Source organism: Cuculus canorus, chromosome 3 (assembly GCF_017976375.1).
Source record: "Cuculus canorus isolate bCucCan1 chromosome 3, bCucCan1.pri, whole genome shotgun sequence".
NCBI lineage: Eukaryota > Metazoa > Chordata > Aves > Cuculiformes > Cuculidae > Cuculus > Cuculus canorus.
Genome location: NC_071403.1, coordinates 48,162,715 through 48,189,872, shown reverse-complemented (window position 1 = coordinate 48,189,872; position 27,158 = coordinate 48,162,715). Strand labels below are relative to the sequence as shown.

Sequence of the window (27,158 nt, the reverse complement as noted above, 5' to 3'; positions counted from 1 at the left end):
ATACAGGTATCACCAGGCACACAAACTAACAGAAATACGACAATATTCCCATTTTTCATGTGCATATGATGGCAGTACTCACCACAATTTATTTAATATTGGATTACAAGCATCAAGCTATGGAAAAGATGTCAACTATTACACTTAAATTGCTTTAAAGATACTATTTTAGTGCTGTCATGTTTCATAGGAAAACCATACTTCTTTATTATTCATCTGACATTTAAAGCTTTTTTTTAATGTTCTTTCCTAGGAATATAAAGACTTAATCACAAAAGACAGGTTTTAAGAAGACTTTATTAAATCTGACAACTGACTAATTGGACTGTGTGCAATTAATAAAAAAACTGATAATGGAGCATTCAACAAAGGATTGTTCACTGATAAGAGGGTTTTTTTGTCTCTGCATTTTTACGGATCTACAGTTCTGCAAATACAATGTTTGAGCAAGACATTATTCTTCCTACTTTACGCCCACACTTCATGAGATTACTGCAGTGTGGAAAATCTGACATTGCTTCTCTTTGTAGAAGAGCCACGGGAACCACTGAAATACCAAAGACTTAGCCTTCCCCAAACATTTTCTTAACTGAAAATATTTGTGTAGGACAGACTGGGCATCCTATTTCATACCTTTTTCACTTACAGCTTAAACTGATATACAAATATAGTAGAGACTTCCATGAAAACTATCATATTCACTATTGTGGGATCCAATAAAAAAAAGCTAATACTGAGAAAACAGTAGACTTTGTAAAGACCTCTTCTGATGCTCTCCAGAGTAGCTCAGTAGGTCACTACTTGCATACTGGATGTTCTACATTTTCCCTTCAGACTTAAAAAATAGATCGGTTTAGATACTTTCTCCGTTGCAAATTTAAATATCTCCTTTATTTTTAGAAGAGTGCATTGCTTTACCTTCAGACTCAGTAAGAGAGCTGTTATAATTAACTTGATGGTTATATTCCTAATGGGACAGGTAAATATCGATGGAAGTGATATATTCCTTGTTTCCTAGAGAAATTTCCTAAAATTCCTCTTAAGAGGCACGATGGGTTAAGAGTTTATTGGAGTTTTGTCCTTGTATTGACCACTGAAGATCAGTTTCTTCAAGTCTTCATAAGATACAGACTTTTTTCAAGCTGGATCAAGTTATCTTGGAGGGTTCGTTTCCTCACAAATCCACTATACCAACTGGACTGAAAAGTACAATATAAATCGTTTAGAAATCCCTTGTTTCTCCATGTTAACTGGCATTCCCAGGTTCAGTGAACTCAGCAACTTGCTCAGTCCGAGTTTTCTTCTCTGTTTTTCAGATAGGACACTTCTGCTACTTTCACTCCTGTTCTTGCTGCAAGAGACATCTCCAAATGGCTCTGAGTTTCTCACTTGGATTTAAGTAAATCTTCCCATTCAATGGTGGACTCACTATTTTTAGGAATTGCTGGAAACATTGACTGCATTTTAGTTTGGAATTCTTTCATCTATAAAAGAGATTAAAAAATAAAATCAGTTAACTGTTAATAAGGAGCAAACAAGGCAGAACCATGAACTCAAGGCTTATTCTACAAAGTAAGTTGTGTGAGGTAAAGAAGAGGTAAAGACTTCAAATATAACAGACAGTTAGAACTTTCCCTCTGGTTATGTTGGTTCACTTAACAAAGTGAAAAAAAAAGTATGAAGGGACTCAGAACGATCCCCCTCTTCTAAAGTACCACACTAGGTGCCTAATTTGGACCATTTGCCTGAATGTTTCACTACTGTTACATGAACTACTGTATATATACACACATATTTAAAGTGGTTTTGTTTGGATGAAAATTGCCCCAATAGAACATGACCATATTATGTATGATTGCAGTGCCTTTTTCTACTCTTGTAATAGACTAAAGGCCCAAAAGGTCTGTTCAAAAATTTTCAAATAATGGTTCCACAAAAAATAGCAGTTGGCTCTGACAATTTAGGTTTATCCCACCATATGGATGCAGGTGACGAAACAAAGCCTCATTCAAATTTATACATTATTAAGAAGGAAAACAAGATTCGTAACAATATACAGGATCAAGCTTTTCTTCTACTGTTGTTAAATTAAAACGCTGGGAAAGAGGAATTTTACTAGTTTTATATTCTGTGTGTATCAATACATTACTATCAATTGCCAAATCTATTTTTATGATCATCATTTTATTACCAGTATCTGATTCAATTGTTCTGGCAGGCCAGAAATGAAATTTTTCTTTAAACTCCACTTCCGTTTGAAGATAATATTTAGATTTAGCAAGTTTCTTTCTCCCAAGATTTTTACATATAATATACTTTATATATATTTTAAAAGCATAGGCATGGAAAATCAAATCAGTGAAAATCCGTTACACAAAAAGCAGGATGTATAGGGGGAAGTTTTGGACTGCTATTTTTAGGAAGCTGTACAGAATCAATGACATTCACGCAGAGAAGACAGCACGTGGTATTCAAGCACTGGATGCAATGACCTCTTGAAGACCAGATGCTGTCTCAGTCAGTATGTCTCATGGAGAGGTTCCAGGAAATCTAGATATTCTAAATAGCCACGCAGGCATCTTCTCTAGTATATCTATATTTTGTGTGTTAGGGTCATCAGTTTTTTTAAAAATACCTTTGGGCATTTTCTGTTCAGGTCCTTCTGCATATAAATAAATCTGACAAAGAAGTGGTATTTCTTTGGAGAAATGTTGCTGGAATGCAATTATTCAGCAAATAATTTACAAAGAAATTACCAATCATTTACTATGACAATAACTAACTATGATGGATGAAAGCATTGTAGAACTCAAGTTTTTGTGTAAAAATGCCTGGCTACTGCTAATCAAATAAAACACTTCTTATATAAAGTAGGAGGAAAACTGAGAGCCAAATCATCCGTCTTGTTCTATCCCGATCGTGTTCTTGTGTAAAAACTAATTCACTGTCTGCTTTATATTTTATTCTGATCAGATAACTGTTTTGATTCATTCTTCGTTCTTGGTTTTTAAAAATCTTGGCATCACCCACAACCATTCCTAAACTAATATTTTTGTTTCTTATTTAAAACTAAAAGCTCTCATAGCCAGCTCATATTTCCAAGAATAATAAACACCAGTATCAGAGCTGACATAGGGGAACAGCCCAAATTGCTGACAATTAAATACAAGTATTTACAGTAGGAAATGCTTTAGGAGCTTTGGCATAGCTGTTTTTCCCTGTCCTCTAATTAAGTTACCTTGGTTCTCTGATGTGTTGACAGTATTCAATTTACTTAACATTTTTTACTTCCTGAAGAGCGAACCAACTCTTCTACTGTTTCTTCTCATACTAAGTATTACCCGAGTGTTTGGCAACGCAGGAATGGGCACATCCTAACCTGATGTAAGCTGCTGTAGCTGAGTTGGTATAAATGGAAATAAAACATTTAATACCAGCGGCATTTTATTTCTGACATTTTATATCTGCTGCAACATGGATTTTTTGGCTATTTCTAAACTTAGACTTTTAGATTTCTTTCAATGTCAAATTTAAATGACGCTTTCTTAAGCCCTACAGGACGCCTCTGTTACTCCACTGAAGACACACAGAACCAAAGTAAAACTAAAAACAGTTATGTAAGACCTACAAAAAAAAGGATGGGGGGGAGCCATTCAGAAAATGATAGTGCTTCCTTACTCTAACAGCTACCTAATAATTGCTAACACGCCAAAGCTAAACCCTCAAATGAACAAAGCAGTCTTGTCTGGGAAATAAACCACTACAGCTCTATTCTGAAAGAAAAAAGACATTTATTTACAAAGCACTAAAACACCGGTAGCAGACTTAAGAACATTCTGATTTTTCTCCCCTCAGAATGCTAATGTATGTTTTCCAGGTAATAGCAACTCATTTTCCGGAAAAACAATTTTTCCTTAACACATGGACAAAATCTGAAATATTCAATGCCTTTCTTTTGCTTTTAAGACCCCCAGAGAAATTTCCTCAGCCTTGTCTTCTCAGATTTTGACGAAGACTTGTAAAAGCACTTTGCAAGTGATGCCAGACTCCATGTCTCATTTACTGCTTCCTCTCTTGACAGCATCTATTCCTTTTTCCACAAGTCCCCTCTGCACAAGAATAGTTTTTCACTGCAGTTCACAACTTCAACCATATTTTATGCATTTCCACAAACTTTCATCTTTTGTGATTTCTGGACAGTGAGCTACTTTAATAAATTATAATGCCAAGCTGATCACAACCGTGCATTGTCTTCTGAGTGTCATGCTTTAGGCTGTCAATTATTTAAGTAATTACAGTGACTGGCATGGGTCTCACTGAAATACAGTCTCTTCACAGTACATCTAAACTGGGCAAGTTTCTTCACAATACAAATATCATGCTGCTAACTCCTACTAGAAGTGTTCATTTCCATACAACTTGAAAGATACTGCACCCTGTTATTTCTCTCTACTTTTCTCCACAATGTTTTTTGAGTTCTCACTAATAACACATTAAGCAACCAAATTAGTACTAGTCACGAACTTGTATTTTCCTTGCCCCCATCTTCTCCCAGTAAGAAAGTGCAGTACAGTTATTCCATGAGGACTATGATCTGGACTTCTAAGATATCTCCCCTTTCTCTTCTGTTCCACTAATAACATCACCTTATGAGTTTCCTCCTCCATGTCCACATTTGTGGTCACTGCAATCCTGAGTGTATTTCCAAATCCTAGCGTCTGTCATCCCTGCGCTCAGAACTACACTAAACCTCACTTCCTAAAGCACAGAGAAGACTTTGAAAAATAACTGTTCTCTGACACAATGGAACCAACGTATAGAGCCATAAATAACTATGGAAACTCCATCGCAAATTTCCTATCCCTTCTCTCCTAGAGTCAATGTCTGCTTGCTTATGAACCATTCCACTACCAAATTTCAGGCTGTGACTTCTTTCAGAGACTATGTGCTCAATATCCTGGGCCTTGACTGGCCAAACTCTGTGTAATGTTTCTCTATGTTTAGGACCGAATTTGACCTCCAAAGTAATTCACGCTGGCCTCAGGGTTGTTCTCATTTGCATTTGCTTGACAACCTCGTATCAGACCCATTGCAACTTCAGCGGATCCTTGTAGTGATGGTAAAATCTGTTCACTAAACATGTTCATCAACTGTCTTTCAATGCACTGGGCTTACCCGTGTCCAGTCACCGGCTGCAGTGTGGTGAGCTTCTTGTGAAGATAATGCATCTAGCATTATCTTCTAACAATGTTCTAATAATATTGCACACTTGAGGTGCAAGAACTTGGCAAGAACTTGTGCAAGAACTTGTTTTGCCTGCTTTACCTCTCAGCGGACAAGCACATTTCTTGATGAGGGAAATGCTGCAAATAGGAATCTGCATCTTGCCTTGCCTTTTCTTCTTAGTAGACATGCCACTACAGAGGTCTCTTCTCCCCTCTCCCTCCCTGGAAATCTCCTGTATTTCCTCCAGATTCCACTATACACATGCCAGTGGTCTCAAATTAAAAGGCATTAATTTAATTATGAAAGCTAATGTGCTATATACCAAATAGTGGAGTGTTTTGAAATGATCCACTGAAATGGCTGCCTTTTTATCACTGTCAGCCACACTGACACTGGGGTACTTGGTTCAGCTGTGATAATGTCTTCAATTAATAGCGCAGTAAACTGAGCACTAAAAGCTGAATATATTTTACCTCTTTCTGCTGCCTCCAGTATTACAGGCCACTCTCTCAGCTGCTGCCTCTGAACCTCCTGGTACATGAACGATTTGTAACACATTTCTTGATTTAACATTCCAGCATCTCCATTCCTGGAGGCAACTCTCCAAAGTGGATTTCACTCAAGTGAATTTTATTTTTTTTATCATCACAGACATTGCAAAGCTCGATGCTGGTTTTTTCCTGCCAAATAAATTACAGTAACTGTTCCACCTCTGACTGTCAGGCTTCTTTCTAAAAGGGTATCATCTACCTTACTGCATTAAATAATCTGTAATAGCTACAGATCACTGTTATTTTCTTATCTTAACCTAATGATCTTGCCTCAGATGGCAAAAATATGGGGACCTAAAAGCATCTTCCATTTAATAATCTCTTTTTAATGTACATCATTGACAGAATGTCATGCAAAAATTGGGATAGCATTATTACTGAGAGCACTTATGTGGCCGTTCATATTAAAATGAATGGAAGAGGGGCTAAAAGAGTCTATTTGAACCTTAGAATGAAAGTTTTACAAAGAAATGTCTGACATTCATAATAGGCCAACTCAGATTCTAGGAATTATTAGTGTCCTATTTTAGTACTCGTACCACTAAAAACTGCTTACATTAGCTTCCAAGTGAAATGAGATTAGATGCCTTGAAATGGAATATCGACTGGCAGCAGAATACAGCATGTATATGCCCTGTATCCTCCTCAGCCACCTTCAATGTCATAAGGCATGAAGATAAGATGGGCTGCCCTGGATTCAAAAGTATCAAAGAGGATTGTTCTTGCCATGTTTTCCCAAATCTTAAAATGATTGCTATTGCCCTTGTTAGCAAACAGAAATAGCAAGTTATTTGTAGAAAATGGCAAGCGCTGAGCCCTTACAGCACTCCATGAGCAGAGCAGACAGCCTGCTGGCTGAAGGTGCTTCTCCAATTCTCAGTGTAAAATGGGGAACTCGCTGTGGGCCATCCTGTGTCAGTTTGCATGCTGACCTCTACAACAAGCATGGAAAATAGAGCCCTGGTTGATACTCTTAGGTCCTACACACAAATGGCAAAAGCATTATGAATGTTTGGATTATTCAGAACCATTCAGGTCTATGAAAACAGCCCTCAGAGGGTCAATCCTGGCAGTACACATCCTAATATTTAACTATTTTAAGCTGTACTGCCATAGTACACTGTTCACAACCTGTTCACTGATACCAGTGTTTCATCCTTGCATAGAGAAAAGCAGCAGCAGCATTTTTTGTTAAACCATCTAGAGAAGTCAAGAGCTCATATTAACTCCCTGTCCCATGGAGACTTACACATATGATTACTTACGCAGTGTTGAATATTGTCTTTGAAATCAGAGGGCCATTTACAATGCCTAAAATTAAACAAATGCATAGACAGTTTTCCAGAAACCCAGCCCTATAAATCCTAAGTAATTGGGTAAAACATGCCCTATGCTTTTTAAAAGAAAAATAACATGAAAATAACCTAAGCAAACTTTACAGGAAGGGGATTGTCACCGTTTAGAACAACGCTGTCACAGTTTCCAAATCATTATACATACATAGCAGCCTCCCACAAATACTACATATTCTGTCTCTAATTACTGATGAACTACTGAGAGTTGTGAAGCCACAAGGGTCAGGCTGTCTCTTTTGTGACTGGGTCACGAGGGTCAGGCTGTCTCTTTTGTGACTGGGTCACTTGAAGAGGTAAAACAAATGAAATACTTTCCTCATGTAACTTTTCCAGGTGTGCAGCAGCCAAGTTACTCATTCATAAATGAATGTGTTTTGTAAATGGGAAGAGGATGGGTCTAGCCCCACTTTGTCCAGTTTAATTCCTGGGTGAATTTCACTTAGCTTGTTAACTGGTAGCCTGAAAGAATCTTTCTATACATCTATCATAAAGGGAAGAAGATGCCACTCCAGCAGAAAAGCCTAAAGAAAACAATCCCGTTTAAGACCAGATTATTTTAAATACCCCAAAAAAAGTTACGTTACTAGCTAATTACGATAACGGGAAAGACAGCTGTTGATTTATATACACCAAGACAGTAATTTTGTAAACCACAGTCTGAAAATCAAGTAAATTTGCTAGGCTTAGAGATACAGGAGTATCCTTTAAAATTTTAAACATATTCATGTTGATCTTTCTGAAATTAAATGCCAAAGACTTAAGTTATTGTAGTAGATGATATCTCAAGGTAGATGAGGTCAGTGTCTCATTCTTAGGCCTGTTCTCATTGGTTTCACCGATGCCGCATCAGGCTTCAAAATTACATAATGGTACAAATCTTTAGAGTATACCTTCTTGTTGCAACAGGCTTTCATGCCATGCAGAAAAATGGAATTAAATACTCCTGAAATCACTGTGGAACATGCCATTTATTTCTGCACAATCTTACTTTCAAACCTAGGTGCCTGGAAAGGACATCCATGTGATTAGTCTGTTACGGTGTATTAGTCATTGCTCCTTAGTCAGCCTGGGAAATTTGAAAAATGAATATTAAAGTAAATTGAAATTTAAAATAGTTAAATACCTAAATGTATAAACCAAGTTGGTTAATGGACCCAAAATCTCAGGATGAGCATCCCAACTCTGTAAGCTCTTCAGTGCTGTAATTTGGATTTCTAAATTAAGGTAAAAACATAGATTGTCTGTAAGCAGGCAGATCCTGAAAAGGGCAACATAAATAATTTTGTATCATCCACAACTGAGATCTATGGCTGGGAAAATAACCAACACAAACGTAAAACTTTTCAGCGATATGTAAGCCCCAAAGCCACGACCAGGGCTGAATTCCAGGCAGGAAACCTGTCGGAGCCAGTGTGACCCCCAGAGTTAGGCAGGGATGGCTGTGTACCTCCAGGCAAGCAGAGCAGCTGCAATCTTAGACCACAGAGGGTAAGACAAGCACAGCAATACCACCACACTTAATGAAGCACAGGAAGATCCCACGGGACCAATAATCTGCACCTATAAGATAAGCTCTTACTCAGATTTTAGTTGTATCCGTACAGTTCACAGTGAAGTGCAGCCAGGAAGTGGATCACTCCACTCATCCACTTATGGTGACACAGAACTGCTCCACAGAGACAATTTCAGACCAAAGGCTGAACGTCATTTTATTCTTTCTAGCTTCTTAACAGGTCGGCAGCAGCCAACAGCTACAATCACTTCTAAGACAGAGCAGAGCAATTCCTCAAGACAGCTACAGTTACAGCCCTCCCACATTTTTTAAATACTTACTTACAGCTGTCTCTATTCATAAAGCAGATGTAGCAGCTTTCCAGTAGGAAAATGATGATCTTATTTCTTGAATAAGCATTCTGCCTTATCAAGTGTACTGTGAAGTTCCTAGGTTACTTTTTCTGGTTTTCTTTACTTCTTGGATAAAATACTAGCAGTGTACATATCTGTGGAGGCAAGTCTTCTCCACACCAAACTAACTAGGCAACAAAAGCAGCACAGGAAAACCCTGGACAAACAGGAGGAGGAAGTGTTACTTGTACTCCATCTTCTTCCTAAGAGCTTGAATTTAAATAATTATTGAGGAAAGAAAAGAACATTAGGAAAACAGGCAGACTTGCTTTACATTGAAATACATGATCATGAAATAGCAAGGAAAAGATATGCTTTTATTATGCAATCAAACATAAGCATGATAAGGAACAGAAGCTTCATGAAGAATACTTAGGGGAGGATCAAACACAATGATAATTAAAAACTAATAACAATGAAAAAATCTAGAATGACTCTAGGATGATTCTATGAGATATACTGCTTTTATAGCAACATTAGTTCATTTACAAAATAGCATAAAAATGTCAGCCACCACAATACACTGGTACTTGGTTGAGATGTATAGATCTTAGAGATGCCAAAATCAATAATTTTTGAAGACTATGTCTCCATATTTTCATTTTGCTTTTTAAATTAATACATTCTTAAAGCAAATACTCCTTTGTATTTATACTGTAGTTACGACTACAGTCTCACAAAATTCTATCAAAATAAGCGGGGTGGTTATTATTTTTATTTTTGAAATGGTGATTTCGAGGTCAGATTTCGTCTAGAGAAAAGCTGCCCACCTAAGAAATGACCTTACCAACAAAATCATGGCAAGCATATAGTCTCCATATTATTTTTAACTGTTTTAGATACCTCTTCACAGCTGTGCAATTGTTTTAGATTGTTTATATTTTAAGGGATAAGATCAATGAAAACCAGGATATTTCATTAGGACTCACCGTAAAAAGAATAAATGAATATTTTATAACTATATTAGTCACAATTTACTAGGCAATTCTTCTCCCTATTTTTCCAGCTTTCTGTGAAACAGATGTGAAAGCAACAACAAGAATCTCACAAACCTACACATGAATTATTCTGGCCCTTTTCCTATGGAAGAAAGAATGCTTTTATTTCTGAGGAAATAAAACCCGGTTTACTGAGGGTAAGAAGAGCAAATGTGCTTTTAAAGTGTAACTTCTCTTGTTTCTTAGTTGTTGCATGCTTCATTCTACAAGGGCTGAGGGTATTGTTCTGCTTTTAAAAAAAAGGCTCACAATCTCTAATAGTTAGAAAAAAAAAGACAAAAAAGAACATCAGGCATTCACAGGTATGTTTTAATACCTGTCAAGTATTCTACAGCTACAAGTTTAATCAAAAACAAAAACGTGCTTATTTAAAACATAGGTTTACAATTTAAATGCAACTTATAGAAAATTGTGAAACTAACATTTTTCCAAGTGACAAAAAGGTGTGGTGGATCATAACACCTGTAGAATAGGCAAATAAAATAATAAAGGTTTAATTTTTTTGAACATCCATGAAAATACTTGTTTAGGTCAGCTGTAACAACAGGGATTTTAAAATAATTTTCATTTTTTTACTTTTAAAAATGCTTACTGAGTGAAACACTGTTCATCAACAGAAAATTTAAACTCCATTGCGCATTTCACATGGAGAATGTTGAAATAAGATGTTTCAACTACTATTCAACTTAAAAAAAAATCTAAATGATAAAATGGACAGACCCATTCCTTTCTACAAAATTTATTTTAATACCTCTTGTTTTGCATAAGAAACCTGCCAGCCCACTGCACCAGGAGTGGGCAGCTACAAGGTTCTGAGGTTGCAAGCTCAACACCCTGTAAGATAATGCTATAGAAGATAATGCCATAAAAGATAATGCCATGATGTGGAAAATGCTAAATAGCAAATGCACTTGTTAAAAAAGGTGGTGTCATTTTGTTTCAAACCAGATGTCAATTATTAAGCTTGTGTTTAACATTGCACATGTCCTTCTATTTTGTAATGTGCCTTGGAGAGGAAGGCTGTTGGTGTGTCTGGATGAGGCCTAGGTTCAGATCAGCAGTGCTCTTTGGAAGCGCATCTTCCAGTCATCCATGCTTACTCAGCATGAGTTTGTGTACTGCTGAACAATCTCAAAAAGCATGAATTGGAGGTTTTTAGGGTGATACAAAACTGAAGAAGTATTCTAGGTGTGCACGTAACATACTCCCAACTGCAAGCAGGCACTCAAGCCATGGGGCAAGGCCGGAGCCAGTCCAAACTTTAAAATCCCTTGGAATGGTTGTAGATGTCAGGACCTCAGCCCCCAATTGCTTCACTGCCCCAGTAACTGAACTTGTATGCCCAGAGATAATCAAAGTTGGACTGACTTTAAATATTTTCCTAAGAGATTGCAGGAATCAAGTTTAAAAAGTCTGACTATTACTGACAGCTGCTTGTTTTCTCCAAGAGGTACAATATAAAACTAGACAACTCGATTCTGAAAATGAAGATTTCACTTTTACATTATTGGAAAATGAACTTTAATAAGGGCCTACAAGGAAGATGGAGAGGGATTGTTTCCAAAGGCTTGCAGTGATAGGACTAGCGCAGATTTAGACTAGACATAAGGAGGAATTTCTTCATGATAAGAGTGGTGAGACACTGGCACAGGTTGCCCAGGGAAGTTGTGTCTGCCCCATCCCTCGAGGTGTTCAAGGCCAGGTTGGATGGAGCCTTGGGCAGCCTGGTCTGGTGGAATGTCCCTGCCCATGGCAGGGGGGTTGGAACTAGATGATCTTTAAGGCCCCTTGCAACCCAAAATAGTCTATGATTCTATGATAACCATTATCAAACCAAGTCCTCACTGATCCATCACTTCTCCGTATAGGAATAAGAGTTGAACGGAATTTAGTAGGGATTATTACTTACTAGCCTGCCTTCAGAGTACAACAGCGGTAACTGCAGTCAGAGGATATTAATAACCCAGCCTGAGAAGGCATAAAAACTACTATATCCCTTACCAAGATATAAAGATCTGCTACTTACTATCACCCCTGGGTTTTCAGGCTGGCATAAAATGCAGCAGACTGCAAGGCTATAGGGAACCACCTTTAGCAATAAAGCCATTTATTTGCAGTAGGCACTGCGCAGCACTGTTTTAAGAACCAATAAAACACAAAGATTAAAGAAAAACCTAGCATGACCAAAGCTGGTGCATCACCTGTGTCTGGCACAGATCTTGGCAATGACTTGCTTCTATGGCAAACACAGGCTGTCTCAGAAGGTGTAAGGACAAGACATCCCGAACTGTGGCTTCGATTTCCTTCCATGACACAAATTGCCAACCAATCATAGAAGCATAGAATAGTGGATGGAAGGGACCTTAAAGCTCATGCAGTTCCAACCCCCCTGCCATGGGCAGGGACACCTCCCACTAGACCAGGCTGCTCAAGGACCCATTCAACCTGGCCGTAAACACCTCCACGGATGGGGCATCCACAGCTTCCCTGGGCAACCGATCATTACACTGCTCCAGAATAACGGACACAGATTAATTACAGCAATTACAACTCATCAAGGAAACATCACACTAGTTTGCTCTTGTCATTTCATCTCTGACTTTCTAAGAGAGAACAAGATAATTTAAATAGTCACAAAGCTTAGAGTAATACATATTTTTATCAATCACTCAATGTCAATAATTTATGGTCATAGGAAGCACAGCCCCGAACATTAAAAAGCAAAGCATTTTGGCAGCAATACCAAGCAAAAGCGCTTTTCTGGGCTCTAACTAAATGCAAAGCAACTACTGCAATGCTTGCTCCAAAACCGTGTCGCTATAAAACGAATAAATCCACGCATTCCGTCAGTGTGGGAGAGGGAGAGGAGCCGCTGCTGCCCCCACCGCCGCCGCCAGGTGGCGCTGCGCCCCCGCGCTGCCCAGGGCAGCAAAGCCCGTCCCACCCCAGGACCTGCAGCAGCATCTTGCTGGGTTAGTTCTACGCCTTCAGGGGTGCGGGAGATGCTCACCAGCTCTTCCTGCGGGCACTACTACGACTACGACGGGTGTACAGCAGGCGCGCTGACCAAGGATTCGGGCAACTCGGTCACACAAACTGAATCGTAGAATCATAAAATAGTTTGGGTTGGAAGGACCTCGAAGCCTATCCCGTTCCACCCCACTGCCACGGGCAGGGACCTCCCACTAGATCAGGCTGCCCAAGGCCCCATCCAACCTGGCCTTGAACACCTCCAGGGATGGGGCAACCACAACTTCCCTGGGCAACCTGTGCCAGTGCCTCACCACTGTCACTGTGAAAAAATTCCTCCTTATGTCTAATCTAAATTTGCCTCCTTCCAGTTTACAACCATTGCCCCTAGCCCTATCACTGCAAGCCTTTGCAAAAAGTCCCTCCCTAGCTTTCTTGTAGCCCTTTCAGGTACTGGAAGTTCGCTATAAGATCTCCTCAGAGCCTTCTCTTCTCCAGGCTGAACAACCCCAACTCTCTCAGCCTGTCCTCGTAGGGAGGGTGCTCCAGCCCTCTGATCATTTTTGTAGCCCTCCTCTGGACCCATTCCAACACCTCCATATTCTTCTTATGCTGAGGATTCCAGCACTGGACACAATACTCCAGGTGAGGTCTCACAAGAGAGGAACAGAGGGGCAGAATCAACTCCCTTGACCTGCTGGCCACGTTTCTTTTGATGCAGCCCAGGATACGGTTGGCCTTCTGGGCTGTGAATGCGCCTTGCTGGCTCTTATCGAACTTCTCATCAACCAGCACCCCCAAGTCCTCTGCAGGGCTGCTCTCAAATAGTCCATCCTATCCAACCAGCCCACGGCCAAAAGGAGCAGAGTTCAAAGCACAACAAGCATGAAGCACATCTTCCGCTGCACTTCTTAGAATTCACCGATGAGCTTTACTCTCCTCCTCCTTTAAAGCCAGCCCAAGCTGTGGCTTGCACAGACTTCAGCCACCTCCACGGGCTGGCCGGTCAGGAGTGGAAGTGCTCAACAGCTTTTCTGGCCAATCAGCTATGCCTCAAGATCTCCTAGCTTTCTCCTAGCAAGATTGCTTACTCCTTTGGTGTGATTCCTGCCAACCCATCATGTCTGATTTTCCACTGTGGTGTCTTGTATTTTACTCCTGGAGATGACACGAGCCATTAAACAGCACTTAGCAACTCAGTTTTGCTTGACTCGGCCTTCTCTCCAAGTTCTGCAAGTGAAGGTCAGTCCTTTATTCTCTAAGATCCCACCAAGATAGTCACAAGGACAGAGCTGGCAATGGATCTGAGAAAGCACCGGAGTTAATGTACTCCTTTATGTAATAGAAGCAGCTTTCTTGTTTGCTAACTGAAACACCTGAAGTGTTTACAATCAGCAATTTAGTCTGCTTAACAATTTAATATTGAGAGAAACAATTTAATATCGAGAGACTGTATTAGCTGTCAATAAACTACCAATATCGCCAGCAACTCTTGAACAAATGAAAGTGCTGCCCAGCAATCACAGATCACTAATTAGCAGTAACAGCTGCATGTACGACAGAGCAACTGAAGCCAGAACTTTCAAAACCAAAGACTCAAGTCGTCCTTATTCAGGCAAATCTGTTAAAGCCTGTCTTTAAGATGTTTGACTGAAATTAAAACATTCATTTGAAAATGCTGAGCTTAGTGTAAAATCTATGGTGTCTTCCATGGTCTGAACAGTTTAAGTGGAAAGAAACTTTATTGTACCTAGCAATAACTTAAATAGTTTCCCACAAATAACATTAAATCTATTTTTGTGGCTATCTAATAACTATTATGCACAACATATGCATCTGTGTTCTTAAAAATCAGTATTTTAACTGACTGATTGTTAATCTATTATCCCTGCTTACACCATAGCAATTAAGAATTTTCAAAGTATCACAATGCTTCCCTGAAACAGGAAAATAAATAAAATAAACAGGTCTTTCTTAAAACGAGCATATGTTTTAGACTACAGAACTAAAAATGGATCAGCCAGCTTACAATGCTTATTTAATTTCAACTATTCAGGAAGAAGATCCTTAAGCACAAAAATACTGTCTTTCAACAGTCAGTGTTTGCTCCTGAGTGTTATATTAAAGCAGTATGCAAAACAAATCAACAAAAATCAAAACTCAAATATGACTTATTCTAGAAATATATTTTGAATGCTAATGAACCTGTTCTCCTTGGTCAGAATATTTCACTTTTAACATACTTCTGCTTCTCTACCTCCAGCAATTTTAACATATATTTGATTTTAACAGATACATGGTAAAACAGGAAAAAGAAATGACAGGAAATTTACAAATGCTTATTTTTCATTCTGCAGTAACGACCAGCACTACTGTACATTTCCTTTCCATAACAGGAATTTAGAAGTCCATACTGAATGCAATAAATATGTCAGCAGAGAGCAGAGAAAGAGCTGTACAAAATCATATGCAGACATAGTTTCTTGGCAGAAATCCACTTCCTTCAGTGTCTGCAGTTCTCACTGTGCAATGCAGTGAAACGTAAGCACTCCACAATAGAAACCAATATCAACAAGCATTTGCAAGAGCCTGTTAAGATAAAGTCTCCCCCACCGCCTCTCAACACCAACACAACGCAGAATTTAATAAGGTGCAGCTTTCTAACTAGTAATGCTCAACAAGTCTCCAACATGCCCTGCAGCGTGCTGTGCACTTCTGACACAAGAGCCACTGCTGTCAAGTAGCCAAAAGCCCCCATCAGACTGACACGTGCTGGAGCTTCTGGCCACCTCAAGCTTATGTGGTTGTTCACTGTCAGGCAGTCTCAAGGAAAGCAGCCTCACAGAGAAACCAGGCACATGCAGGCCCAAGGCCAGTACCTCTCAAGGAAGTAAAAATTAAGCTTATCAAGAAACAGTTAACATAGATTGCAGTCTAGGGTCAGATTCTGCTGTCTTTCAGCAGGACCAGAAGTACTCTGATGGAACAAAATGAGAATCGGCAGCATGGTGTGAAATAAACTCTTTTGGCTGATGATATAACTGACAGCAAACTGAGTGGACTGCTGTAGTTCAGTACACAGAGAGTATAAACTGGTACTCCCACACTGTCTCCCCTTTCTCTGCCATTCCACTGCAGCCTCACAAGGAGGATATGAGTTTAAACAAAATGTGTTATAGCTGCTACCTGTGCTTTTTATTGCTGTTCTGCCTTCCTTTACTGGATTCTATCGAGAATCAAGACTGGAAACTAAGGAATAAGAGACTCTGTGGTACCGTATGTTGGGACCCAAATCGTGACCTACAGGATACATCAGCAGAGTAGACAAGAAGTGAGAACTTGATATTGAGAATACTCCTGAGATGAAGTAGTATCTTCTTCCTTTTAGTTCCGGGAGACACTGCTGGCTGCATCTATAAATAATTTGTTGTGGAAGGTAAAGGAAGTCTATTGATGCTTAATCCTAAAGAGTATGCAGATAGTTCTGCCAAACTTATAGCTGCAGGGTACTCTTTAAGTCATGGCTCATTACTAGGGGCAAACAAAAATGCTTACATGAACTTTAGAGTTCACACTCAACACTGTGAAACACTGGAACATAAAGCAATTTACTAAAGATAGCTTTAGCCCCTTGGGACATACCAATGCTTCCCAAGTTCCTTTGCCTTGACGTGGCATGTCATGGACCAGCATTCTATTGCACATGAAACTCAGTCTTCCGCCCCACTGCTCCCTCTAGAAACACACTAGAAAGCAAGCTGGTTTTCTCTCAGTTTTTCTTATGCCTCCAGCATCCCAGTGCAAAAAATGGAACTTGGACAAATAAACAGATTGCTCTAAAGAGCAGGGGGTAGCCTTCAATTCAATAAGCAAAAGACATAAAAATTTTGCAACTATTACTTTAGTCTCTAAATTTGAACACTGGCTCTTCCCCGGAGAATCTGAAACATCTGTGCAAATAAAACATAAGCAGGACATAACCGTTCCTCCCTCAAAATTGTCTCCTCTCACAACATCCCAGTTTTCGCAGGTCTAGGAACACTTTCTCTGTGTGCACATGCTCTGGTTAGTCAGTCACTCTACATATGGTGAATGAAGGTGTAACTCCTAGGCAGTAGAAATAATAGAGATGCCACTCAAACATACAAAACTCAAGGAAAAACACAGTATTTGAGGGGATCATACTTGCTACTCACACTATGCACGCCCAAGGCCTTCCAGATGGCAAAACTGAGCAATCCAACTCCACACCATGCATAGAGTGAGCCCCATCCTAAGGCTCGTAAGGCCAGTGATGAACCACTCTCTGGCAACGCACCTGTCGCAGTAATCCCCTAGAACCAAAAATAAAGTGATCAAGACAGAGTGAACAATAACTGGAAAAAAATATTAATTAAACAAGCTAACTTAGTGATGTAGAATCTCTCCTGACTTGCCAGCTGTATTAGCGTGGCCACAGAAACTCCGTTATGGATGCCAGCAGACCTGAAGAGACAAGCAAGGGGTGGATGACCTGCCTTCCTACCAATACCACTGGAGATGGTTTTTATTACCCAGAAATGCTGAACTCAACTGTTTCATGCACGTAAGAACTGAACACTCAAGTTATCCCACCAGCCAAAACATAAAACTTTTTCAAAACCAGTCAGAAGCCCTCATGCCAGTGACACCAGAACGTAATCACTGTACATCATTGATTCTGGCACTTTTTCTTGAGAGGTATGGGTGAGGTCTTTATCTGCATTTCTGAAACAGCAGATTAGGAAATCAGAGGAACCCGAATAGTTTTCAGCTTGATGCAGAGAGTCTGTAATGGTGACGAAGAGACTAATTTTGAGGAGCTGCAACTCTGAAGGAGCTCTGGAAACCATTTAGGAAAATTCTGTAAAGAGCAAACACCACCACTGAACCCCATCCCTCCACAGAGTTCACCAAGTGGTAACATAGAAAGTGCTTTGCACAAAGAACAGAGCCTCAGATGTGATGGAGTCCCAGCCACAATGAAAACTTTTCTGTCACAGCACATAAATATACATTGCATTTACCAAGGGCACAAGCTACGTGCTGGCTGACTTCAATTGATTCACACTGCACCTTCACTGTTAGCCAAGCTGTTCCCATCTCACAACACCCATCTTACTGCATGTATTTGGTATAGTACAGCTTCAGTATGTGCAGCCTGGAACAGCGGCAAGACAGACTTATTCTTCTTGCTCATAGTAGTAAACATCAGCAAGAGAGGTTTGAAGGATCACTGTTAAATTCTTCACATGGAAAAACAGATTTCAGAAGGTAACTGTTAAAGACTGGCATCTACAGTCCTTAAACAAGTGAACAGTCCTACTTACTAGGTATGTGGGGGAAAAACCAATTATTGCTCAGAGGTAAACAAAAATGAGAGTATAAGAATACAAATATATTAAATAAAGAATTATTTCAGTTATAGTCTAAAATACTTCAATTTTCTATTTATCACAAAAAGTGGGAAAAACTTCTTTTGCATCCTTACTTTAAAAAGGATAATTTTTAATTTAAATTTTTAAATTATCTTATTTTTAAAAATGGTTCTCTTCCTTTTTTGATATAACTAAGCATATGCAGTGTCTACCACTGTGGTATTTCAGCAGTGAAACAGCACCTGTATTTTCCCTCTTTGCATCTATTGAAATGTTAAAATGATCCTCAGATGGTCCTCAGCCTTAATGTTTTTCCCTAGGATACAGCTGTAAGCACAGTCATCCAAGGACAAATACACACTTGCAAAAAGCACAAGCAAAATGTATCTTGAACTTCATTTATTCTGATTTGGACATCCCAAAGTGGAAGCTGTTAAGAAAAACATGCTCTGTAAGCACCTGTGTATACACATATACATATAGAGATCTCTATCACATTACCATACCAGGTCCTACTATTTCCTTACCACAGCTAATAAACTTTCACAAGTCTTTCAGCAGTTTGCTGCTTTCAGTAGTAATTCTACTACTTTGAGTGGATTTAAAATGCTGATCATTACTTCTGATGTTTTTCATGCTTCCACAGTCTAACCATACACAACAACACACAGAAAAATTTATCCCATTCAGAAGATGGGAAATGGATGGACAAAAATATCCTCTACACAGAGTCTTTAAATAGAAGTCATTATCTGTGAAAATTGGTGGCAAAAAAAAGACACATCCAAATGCTATTTAAATGCTTGACTGCCCCAGAAAAAGTGTGGTAAATGGAAACAATTGATCTGGTTTTACTGACAGCAGTCAAACAGCGTTCAGTCACAGCCTGATTCCTCAGGGTATTAAGTACACTGACAAGGATTTCTATAAACAGCACAGTTTGTTATGTGATTATCAGATATGCTGCTCAGAGCATCAAGAAAGCTAATCAGTGAAACACTAAAAAAATTTTAAAAAACAGAGTAGCATGGGAGAAAAAGATGTCACCAACAAAAGAGTATTTTTAAGAGAATGAAGTTTTATTCATGAGCCTGTTATTCTACGCACAGATTGTTTTCTATTCATTACTGCTCCTATATATTTTTTTAAAAAGCAAGAAGTTTGATTTAAAAAATAAGCTATTAAACAACACTAGAATCTTTCTAAAAACCAGGCCAGGAAATTATAGGGCAGAATCAGTTGATTCGGTTAACAAAATATATGCCTCACATTTAATTTTATTTTTTTTCCTAGAGGATAAAAGCAGGAAGTGGGAGGAGAAATGACAGAGTTTTTCAGAGATGGGCCTCAATCCTGTAACTACCCCCTTATGGACAAGAGGGTATCTAAAAGGAAGCAGTGCCTAAGATAAATGGTGTCTTCAACTGATTTGTTTGATTGTATTCACTGTTTTGTATGACCTAACTCACTGTAAAATTAAACACTGGCATAAATGTTGGTAAAACTAGACACTCATCACAAGGAGGCTGCTGCATCCGAGTATTTAATTTTAACACCCTCCCCCAATAATTTCTTAACTGAAGGTCTCTGCAGTGGTTCATCACAAAAGAGGATTACATAATCTCATCTTTGAGCAGTTTGGGCACCGATTCTACAAATGCTTAAAACATTTACTTAACTGCCTTACCACGGAGGGGTTACAATAGGTGCAATTTCAGCTTTATTTCTTGCCAGTAAAGCTGATGCTGATTTGCAACAGTAGGGACTCATAGCCTTGCTTCCTGGAAGTCTGAATGCAGTCATGAAGCCATGACGTTGTGATTCTACAGCTTCCTCTCTGAATTGCTATTTTTTTTTTCTCCCACGAAGGTATTTAAATCTGTCCCAGGCTGCATTACGCTTGCTTCCGGTTTCTACTTTGACTTGCATGCTGCCATGTCACTTACACAAAAACTGGTACAAGTCAGCAAAGACGCTCAAAGAACAGGTCATTAATTCTCATTCCTTTAGAACTTTCCCCAACCCTGTGTCATCACAGTCACTGCAGTCATGCAGTGAAGGGGATCGGAAGACTGGTTTGGACTAAAACTAATGTAGAAAGGAAAAAAAAGCAGAATTAACCAATACCACCTCATAAACCGAGCAGCACAAGTGTGGGTGCCTTTACAGGGGCAGGAATGAATTGCTAGAAACCAAGGATTGGTAGGACAACTTCTTTCAACAGCAATGCCCGCTTATGTTTGCTTCAAGTCAGCCTCACCTTAACACGGATATAAAAACATTTGGGTATTGAATATCTAAGAAGGATACAATCATCTCCAGTTATTCATAGTTACACTTTTATAATTATACATGATGTGTTCTTGAAAATAACAGGCAATGACTTGCAGTAAGTAATGACAGATTTAAGTAAGAATGCTACTGCACAACCATGTACCTCATTGGTGACAAAACCTCAAGAGAGCCTCAACAGACAGCTAAGTCACTCTCAAAGTCTATCTTTCCCTTATGAAACTGCCCACCTTGACAAAAAAGCACCTTTCTATACTTTCCAGTATTTACGTTGAGATGCCCAGGAATCTCAGATTTTTGCTGGCAAACTGTTTGAATTCACGTCCAGACAGTGGCAGATCGAAATTTTCAGCAAAAATTGAAATGGTAGGTATCACTTGGTGCTATTTCCAGAATACATATTCTTAAATGTCAATGTAGTGTCACTCTTGATAAATTTCACACTGGAAACCAGCGAGCTCAGACAGCCAAGAATGTGTGAGAGCTGGAAAAAATGCAATGTTCAGGAAAAAGGAAGTTTAAAAAAAAAAAGACACAAACAAAGATGTTAAAAGAGAGAGAGAGAGAGAAAACTTCCTTATTATAATATATTTCTATAGCCTGTGAAATAATTTCTCTTGGAGTTTTCTATTTTATCTAGTTCAAAAAAGAAACTCATATTTACTGTTGCAGAAAAGGCAGTGGATGAGTTCTGACATGGCAGCAAAACAGAATGGTAAAGGAAGGATCTCATGCTCTTCAATCACAAAAGGAGATTGTGAGTGATCACATATAAAGGCTCTGATAGAAAATGCAATGGAAGATTTTTTTTCCCTCCTGATAGGCATTGTTATTGAATCAACATTTTAAAAATTAGCACAACTGATCAATTCTCAGCTCCCTAAAACCTTCTGTAATATATGTTGTATTTTAAAAGGTTGGTGGAGTAGAGACTGATCAATTTTAAGTGCCTATGTTTGATGATTTTGTCATTAACAAAGCATTAGTGAGGAAAAAGCATTCTTCAAGTAAATATGCTATATTTCAGATTAATATACCACCATGGTATAATTGTTAGCATCACAATTTTTTTCTTCAGAACACTCAGGTGAATCCTGTTACATAATTGCACAAGATGAGACTATTTTTGGCCATCAGATAGCACCAAGCTGCTATGCTCACTCTCATCAGTCCCCTTACACAGTGGGAAGGGAGTGAAGGGCTGCAATTCTATCTACATAATTCCACACTACATATTTCACAGCTTACAGGCTTTCTGCCTCCTCATTCCCATTTTTACTTCAGCTACTTCCCTTCCCAATACGCTATGGCACTGAAGGACTGCATGGTGAACTGGATTACTAGGGCTACTGGCTCCTGACTGAAATGCGTTCACATCACAGAATCAATTATATCACCATCAATTATATTCCATTATATAGCAGTAGTATGATTCCAGCAAATAGTGTAAGCCTTATGTTTTATTTCAACTAATCTAAAGTAATAAAGTATTTAGCAGCCCCAATTCTGAATTGAGTTTTAAATTAATCCTACCCCTATTGACTTCAGTCAAGCCTAGTGCTCTTACCATCAACTTTGTACAGCCAAACTCCACATGGATTGAGAGTAGCCCTGAAGAGAAGGACTTGGGGATGCAGGTGGATAAGCTCAATATGAGCTGGCAATGTGCACTTGCAGCCCAGAAAGCCAACTGTATCCTGGGTTGCATCAGAAGAAGTGTGATCAGCAGGTTGGGGGAGGTGATTCTCCCCCTCTACTCCGCTCTCATGAGACCTCACCTGGAGTACTGCATTCAGTTCTGAACTCCTCAGCACAGGAAGGACACAGATCTCTTAGAGCAAGTCCAGAGGAGGGCTGCAAAGACGATCAGAGGGCTAAAGCACCTCCCATATAAGGAAAGGCTGAGAGAGTTGGACGACTTTAGCCTAGAGAAGAGAAGGCTCTGGGGAGACCTTATAGCAGCCTTCCAGCACTTAAACAGGGGCTATAGGAAACATGAGAAGGGACTCTTTCATTATGGAGTGCAGTGATAGGATGAGGGGTAATGGTTTTAAGCTGGAAGAGGGGAGATTTAGATTAGATTTGAGGAAGAAATTTTTTACTGTGAGAGTGGTGAGGCACTGTAACAGTTTGGCCACAGAAGTTGCGGATGCCCCACCCCCAGAAGTGTTCAAGACCAGGTTGGAATTAGGCTTTGAGCAACCTGACCTAGTGGAAAGTACTCCTGCCCATGGCAGGGGAGGCTGAAACTGGATGATTAAGGTCCCTTCCAATCCAAACCATTCTGTGATTCAAAACACTTGATGCATTCTCCTTTCCTGGGTATTGCAGTTGGAAAATAGTTTAAAAGAACAAACCTTACTGAACCAGTCTGGGTTCTTCTTTTTTGTCATGGCAAGTGTGGTGCCAAAACCTGCTATCATTCCTGCTGTAGCAACAGTACCTAGAAAAATTCCACCTGCCAAGAAAAGTTTAAGAAACAAAAATCAAGATATATTTATTTTTCTAAGGGGGAAAAAACCCAACCCAAACTTATTTTGAAAGTAAAACCTGATAAATTAAGATCTTCAGCGTGTGCTGAAGCAAAAGGAGCACCTGTAAACATTTTTTACATTAACTCAATATGGCAAGCAAGAAAGGATACTTTGAAATGCATTTTCAAAAGCATATGCATTTTCAAACCATGCAAACCAAAAATCACAGATATCCCAGCATGTCTACTCACAGTACTTCCAAATTTCCACTGCTCCTCCAGCAGCCTCTCTCACTCCAGAGCAGGCTACTAAAATCATCTTGTTCTGTGGATAAGCCTCACCCTGCCCCAAAAGGAAGATGTAATTCTTTTTGTTGCACCATCTGTTACTTCAAATGGCCACCTGAAAACCCACCAATACCTCAGAAAACAATGTATTAGTGACAATTCTTCTTCAGCTTTCTCCATTTTGTCTAAGGCTACACCTCAAATCCTGTGTTCAGTTTTGAGCCCCTCACTACAGGAAGGACATTGAGGCACTGGAGCGTGTTCAGAGAAGAGCAACGAAGCTGGTGAAGGGGCTGGAGAACAAGTCTTACGAGGAGTGGCTGAGAGAGCTGGGGTTGTTTAGCCTAGAAAAGAGGAGGCTGAGGGGAGACTATCACTCTCTACAACTACCTGAAGTGAGGTGGACGCGAGGTGGGTGCTGGTCCCTTCTCCCAAGTAACAAGTGATAGGACAAGACGAAACCCTTACTGAAAGGGTTATTGGGCACTATTTGGCACAGGCTGCCCAGGGAAATGGTTGAGTCATCGTCCCTGGAGGTATTTAAAAGGCAGGTATGCTCAGAGATATGGTTTAGCAGCGGACAGACACAGTTGGACTCGATGATCTCAAAAGTCTTTTCCAACCAAATGATTCTATGATTCTGTGTTTTAAGACTGTTTCTTTTTAAAAAAAGAAACCAACACTGGCAGGATGCTTTCCCAACACAGCAAGACAGAAAGCATTCCTTGCTTTTCAGTTCTTTCAGAGTGTTTCTGAAGTCCCTTGGAGTCCCTTGATCCCTTCTAGTTCTCGCATCAGAAAGGCACATGAAGCCAATACCAGACCACTTTTAACAAAGAGGCGTGTCACACTGATTAAGTGCACCATACAAAAACATCTGATTCATATTAAAACTCATATTAATTTATTTTTTTTCAGGGAGTTATAAGTTCTACTTTTCCAACTATTGATACGCAACTCATGCTTCCCTTTTCCAGATGCCAGAAAGGTAAATAAAAACTGTCTGGAATAGGAAGTAAGAAGTAAAACATGCTTATGCTAGGTCTCACTTTTCAAATATTCATTACCCTATTATTGTAAAGGAGAAATTCTCTGTACTCACGCCAATGAGATCCAACAAGCACCTCTTCTGCCTGGGAGCCAGAGGTTGTCGGAACTTTGCATGCATTTTAAATTTCAAGGTCTGTTGAACAACAGCATTTCCCTGATTTCAGAAATGATAACTGGGTTTCCATTAACTTCTCAGAGAGGAGGAGCTCTATGCATGGCCTGCTTGGGAGAGGAAGCAAAGCACTGCAAAGCGTGTGACAACAGGGACTGGTGCCCCTAGCATATCCATATGCCCACAGCATATACCATGTCCATAGAGACGTGATTCTCTTCTGTCTGCAGGGGATACATCCCTCTGATTGTGCTCTGCTTGCCTTCCCAGAGATTTCCCAAGTGGCCGGCACTGGGACAGGGCAGCCTGGGAAGAAGGCGCTCGGGACTCGGGACTCTTGTCCCAAGCCAGCCAGGTGCAGGGCGCCAGCTGATACAAAAAAATCCTGCAAATTAACTCTCCATTGTTGGAGTTTTAGAAAACAAGCATCCTTTAATCAGTCCTAGGCAACGTGAGGGAGCAATCTCTACTGATCACGTGCAGCGAGACGAGCCGGTGACAGAGTGTATTTCCCACTTACAGGCATATGGACAAATTTTCCCAGAAATCTTACGCATGTTCTATTATTTTCTAAGGACTAATTTTTATGTTACTATGAACTGCACAACAGTCAAATCTCTTGCTAATTTTGAGCTTTGGAGCCAGCTCCGTCTGACTTTGCATTTCAGATGGGGAAAGGCCGGAAAAAGAGGTGATTGCTGAAGACACATCTGTTCAGCACAGATCAGACTGAACACAATACATTATCATTTGCAAAAGAACAAAAGAGTGTAACAGTGAAAAACACTACTTGAAAAGTCATATAATCATAGAATAGTTTGGGTTGGAAGGGACCTTAAAGATCATCCATGTCCAACTCCCCTGCCATGGGCAGGGACACCTCCCACTAGGTCAGGCTGACCAAGGCTCCATCCAATCTGGCCCTGAACACCCCCAGGGATGGGGCATCCGCAGCTTCCCTGGGAAACCTGTGCCAGTACCTCACCATTCTCATTGTGAAGAAATTCCTCCTTAGACTAGTCTAAATCTGCCCCTCTCCAATTTATAGTCATTGCCCCTTGTCCTATCACTACACGCCTTTGTAAAAATTCCCTCCCCAGCTTTCCTGTAGCCCCTTTAGGTACTGGAAGGTCGCTATATGGTCTCCCCTGAGCCTTTTCTTCTCCAGGCTAAATAACACCAACCCTCCCAGGCTCTCCTCATAGGAGAGGGTCCCCAGCCCTCTGATCATCTTCATAAACCTTAAAAAAAACATGCTGTCAGAGGGACATTCTGTCTTAACTTTCAAAAAACAGTTACTTGAATGAAAACTTAACTCTACTTTAGCTTAAACCAAAATATTCCACTTTCTGTAAGAGTAACTACTTGCATTCTGGCTATGACCTGCTGGCTTTGCTACGTAACCTTTGCCTTAAGGCTCACACCTAAAGTCCTCGCACCCTGAGTCCCATGGGGACGGGAGACAGAGGGTGCAAGGAAAAGGCATGCAGCTTGTAGGTGTTCCCTGGCTGCATCCAAAAGCTCCTCCCCGGGGACGGGAGATTTGGGCAAGACCAGGCAAAGCGCTTCCACCCACCTGGGCTCCTGCTGCTCCCAAACTGTGCGGACAGAGGAGGAGAGGGAGAAGGAGAGGGAGAGGGAAAGAAATAGGGAGAGAAAGAGGAGAAGGAGAGGAGAAGGAGAAGGAGAAGAGAAGGAGAAGGAGAAGGAGAAGAGAAGGAGAAGGAGAAGGAGGGGAGGAGAGAGATGAGGATGAGAAGAAGAGAGATGGGAGAGGGGGAGAGGGAGAGAGGGGAGAGGAGAGGGAGAGGGAGAAAGGAATGGGGGGATGGGAGAGAGGGAGAGAAGAGGGAGAGATGAGAAGGAGAGCGATGGGAGAGAGATGGGAGAGAGAGGAGAGGGGGAGAGAGGGGAAAGGAGAGGGAGAGACGGAGGAAGAGGGAGCGACGGAGAGGGAACGAGGAGTGGGAGAGGGAGGGGAGGATGGCTTTCCGCACCTTTGATTAAGAAGAGCTTGTCCTGGGTGGCCGCAGGGCTCCCGGACCCGCGGGGCAGGCACAGCCCCCGCCCGGAGTCCTGCGCATCTCCGCCGGCAGCCGCCTCCATGGCCCGGAGAGCGGAGAAAGAGGAGAGAGAGGGGAAAGAGGAGGCGACGGCAGGACACGACCCGGAAGGAAACGGAGCGGGCCGGGACACGCAGCCGCCTTTGCCTCTCCTCGGCTCGGCTGCTCCCCGGGCAGAGCGGCCCGCAGCGCGCAGGGGCAGAGAGGGAAAAGGGGGCCGATCGGCTTTAAGCTCAGGGCTTTTGTCGCAAGTTCATAAGGTTGGCTTTTTTATTGTTTAAGGAAGTCTGTGGGACAGATAGCGCCCTGGAATTTACTTAATAAAACGGGAAAAAACGTGCTTCTCGTGAATTTTACTATATTGACAAATGGTGGGGGTGCTGAAGTGCGTCTTTTTGTTCAAAATCTTCATTCTTCTATGCTGTGTAAATAGTTCTTTAAACACTGTCTCAGTCATAATCATAACACTGCATACATCT

At 40.5% G+C, this 27,158-nt stretch overlaps 1 protein-coding gene across 1 annotated transcript; it reads right to left on the bottom strand.

Moving 5' to 3' along the window:
- On the bottom strand, positions 1-26,786 carry TMEM242 (transmembrane protein 242). The gene is made up of 5 exons (XM_009570368.2): positions 26,614-26,786; positions 23,051-23,151; positions 17,202-17,339; positions 919-1,484; positions 1-888 (listed from the first exon to the last, which is right to left on the bottom strand). Exons 1-4 carry the CDS (start codon positions 26,720-26,722, stop codon positions 1,386-1,388), a joined length of 447 nt encoding a protein of 148 aa, XP_009568663.2. The 5' UTR covers positions 26,723-26,786; the 3' UTR covers positions 1-888; positions 919-1,385.
- Positions 26,787-27,158: the final 372 nt, after the last annotated feature.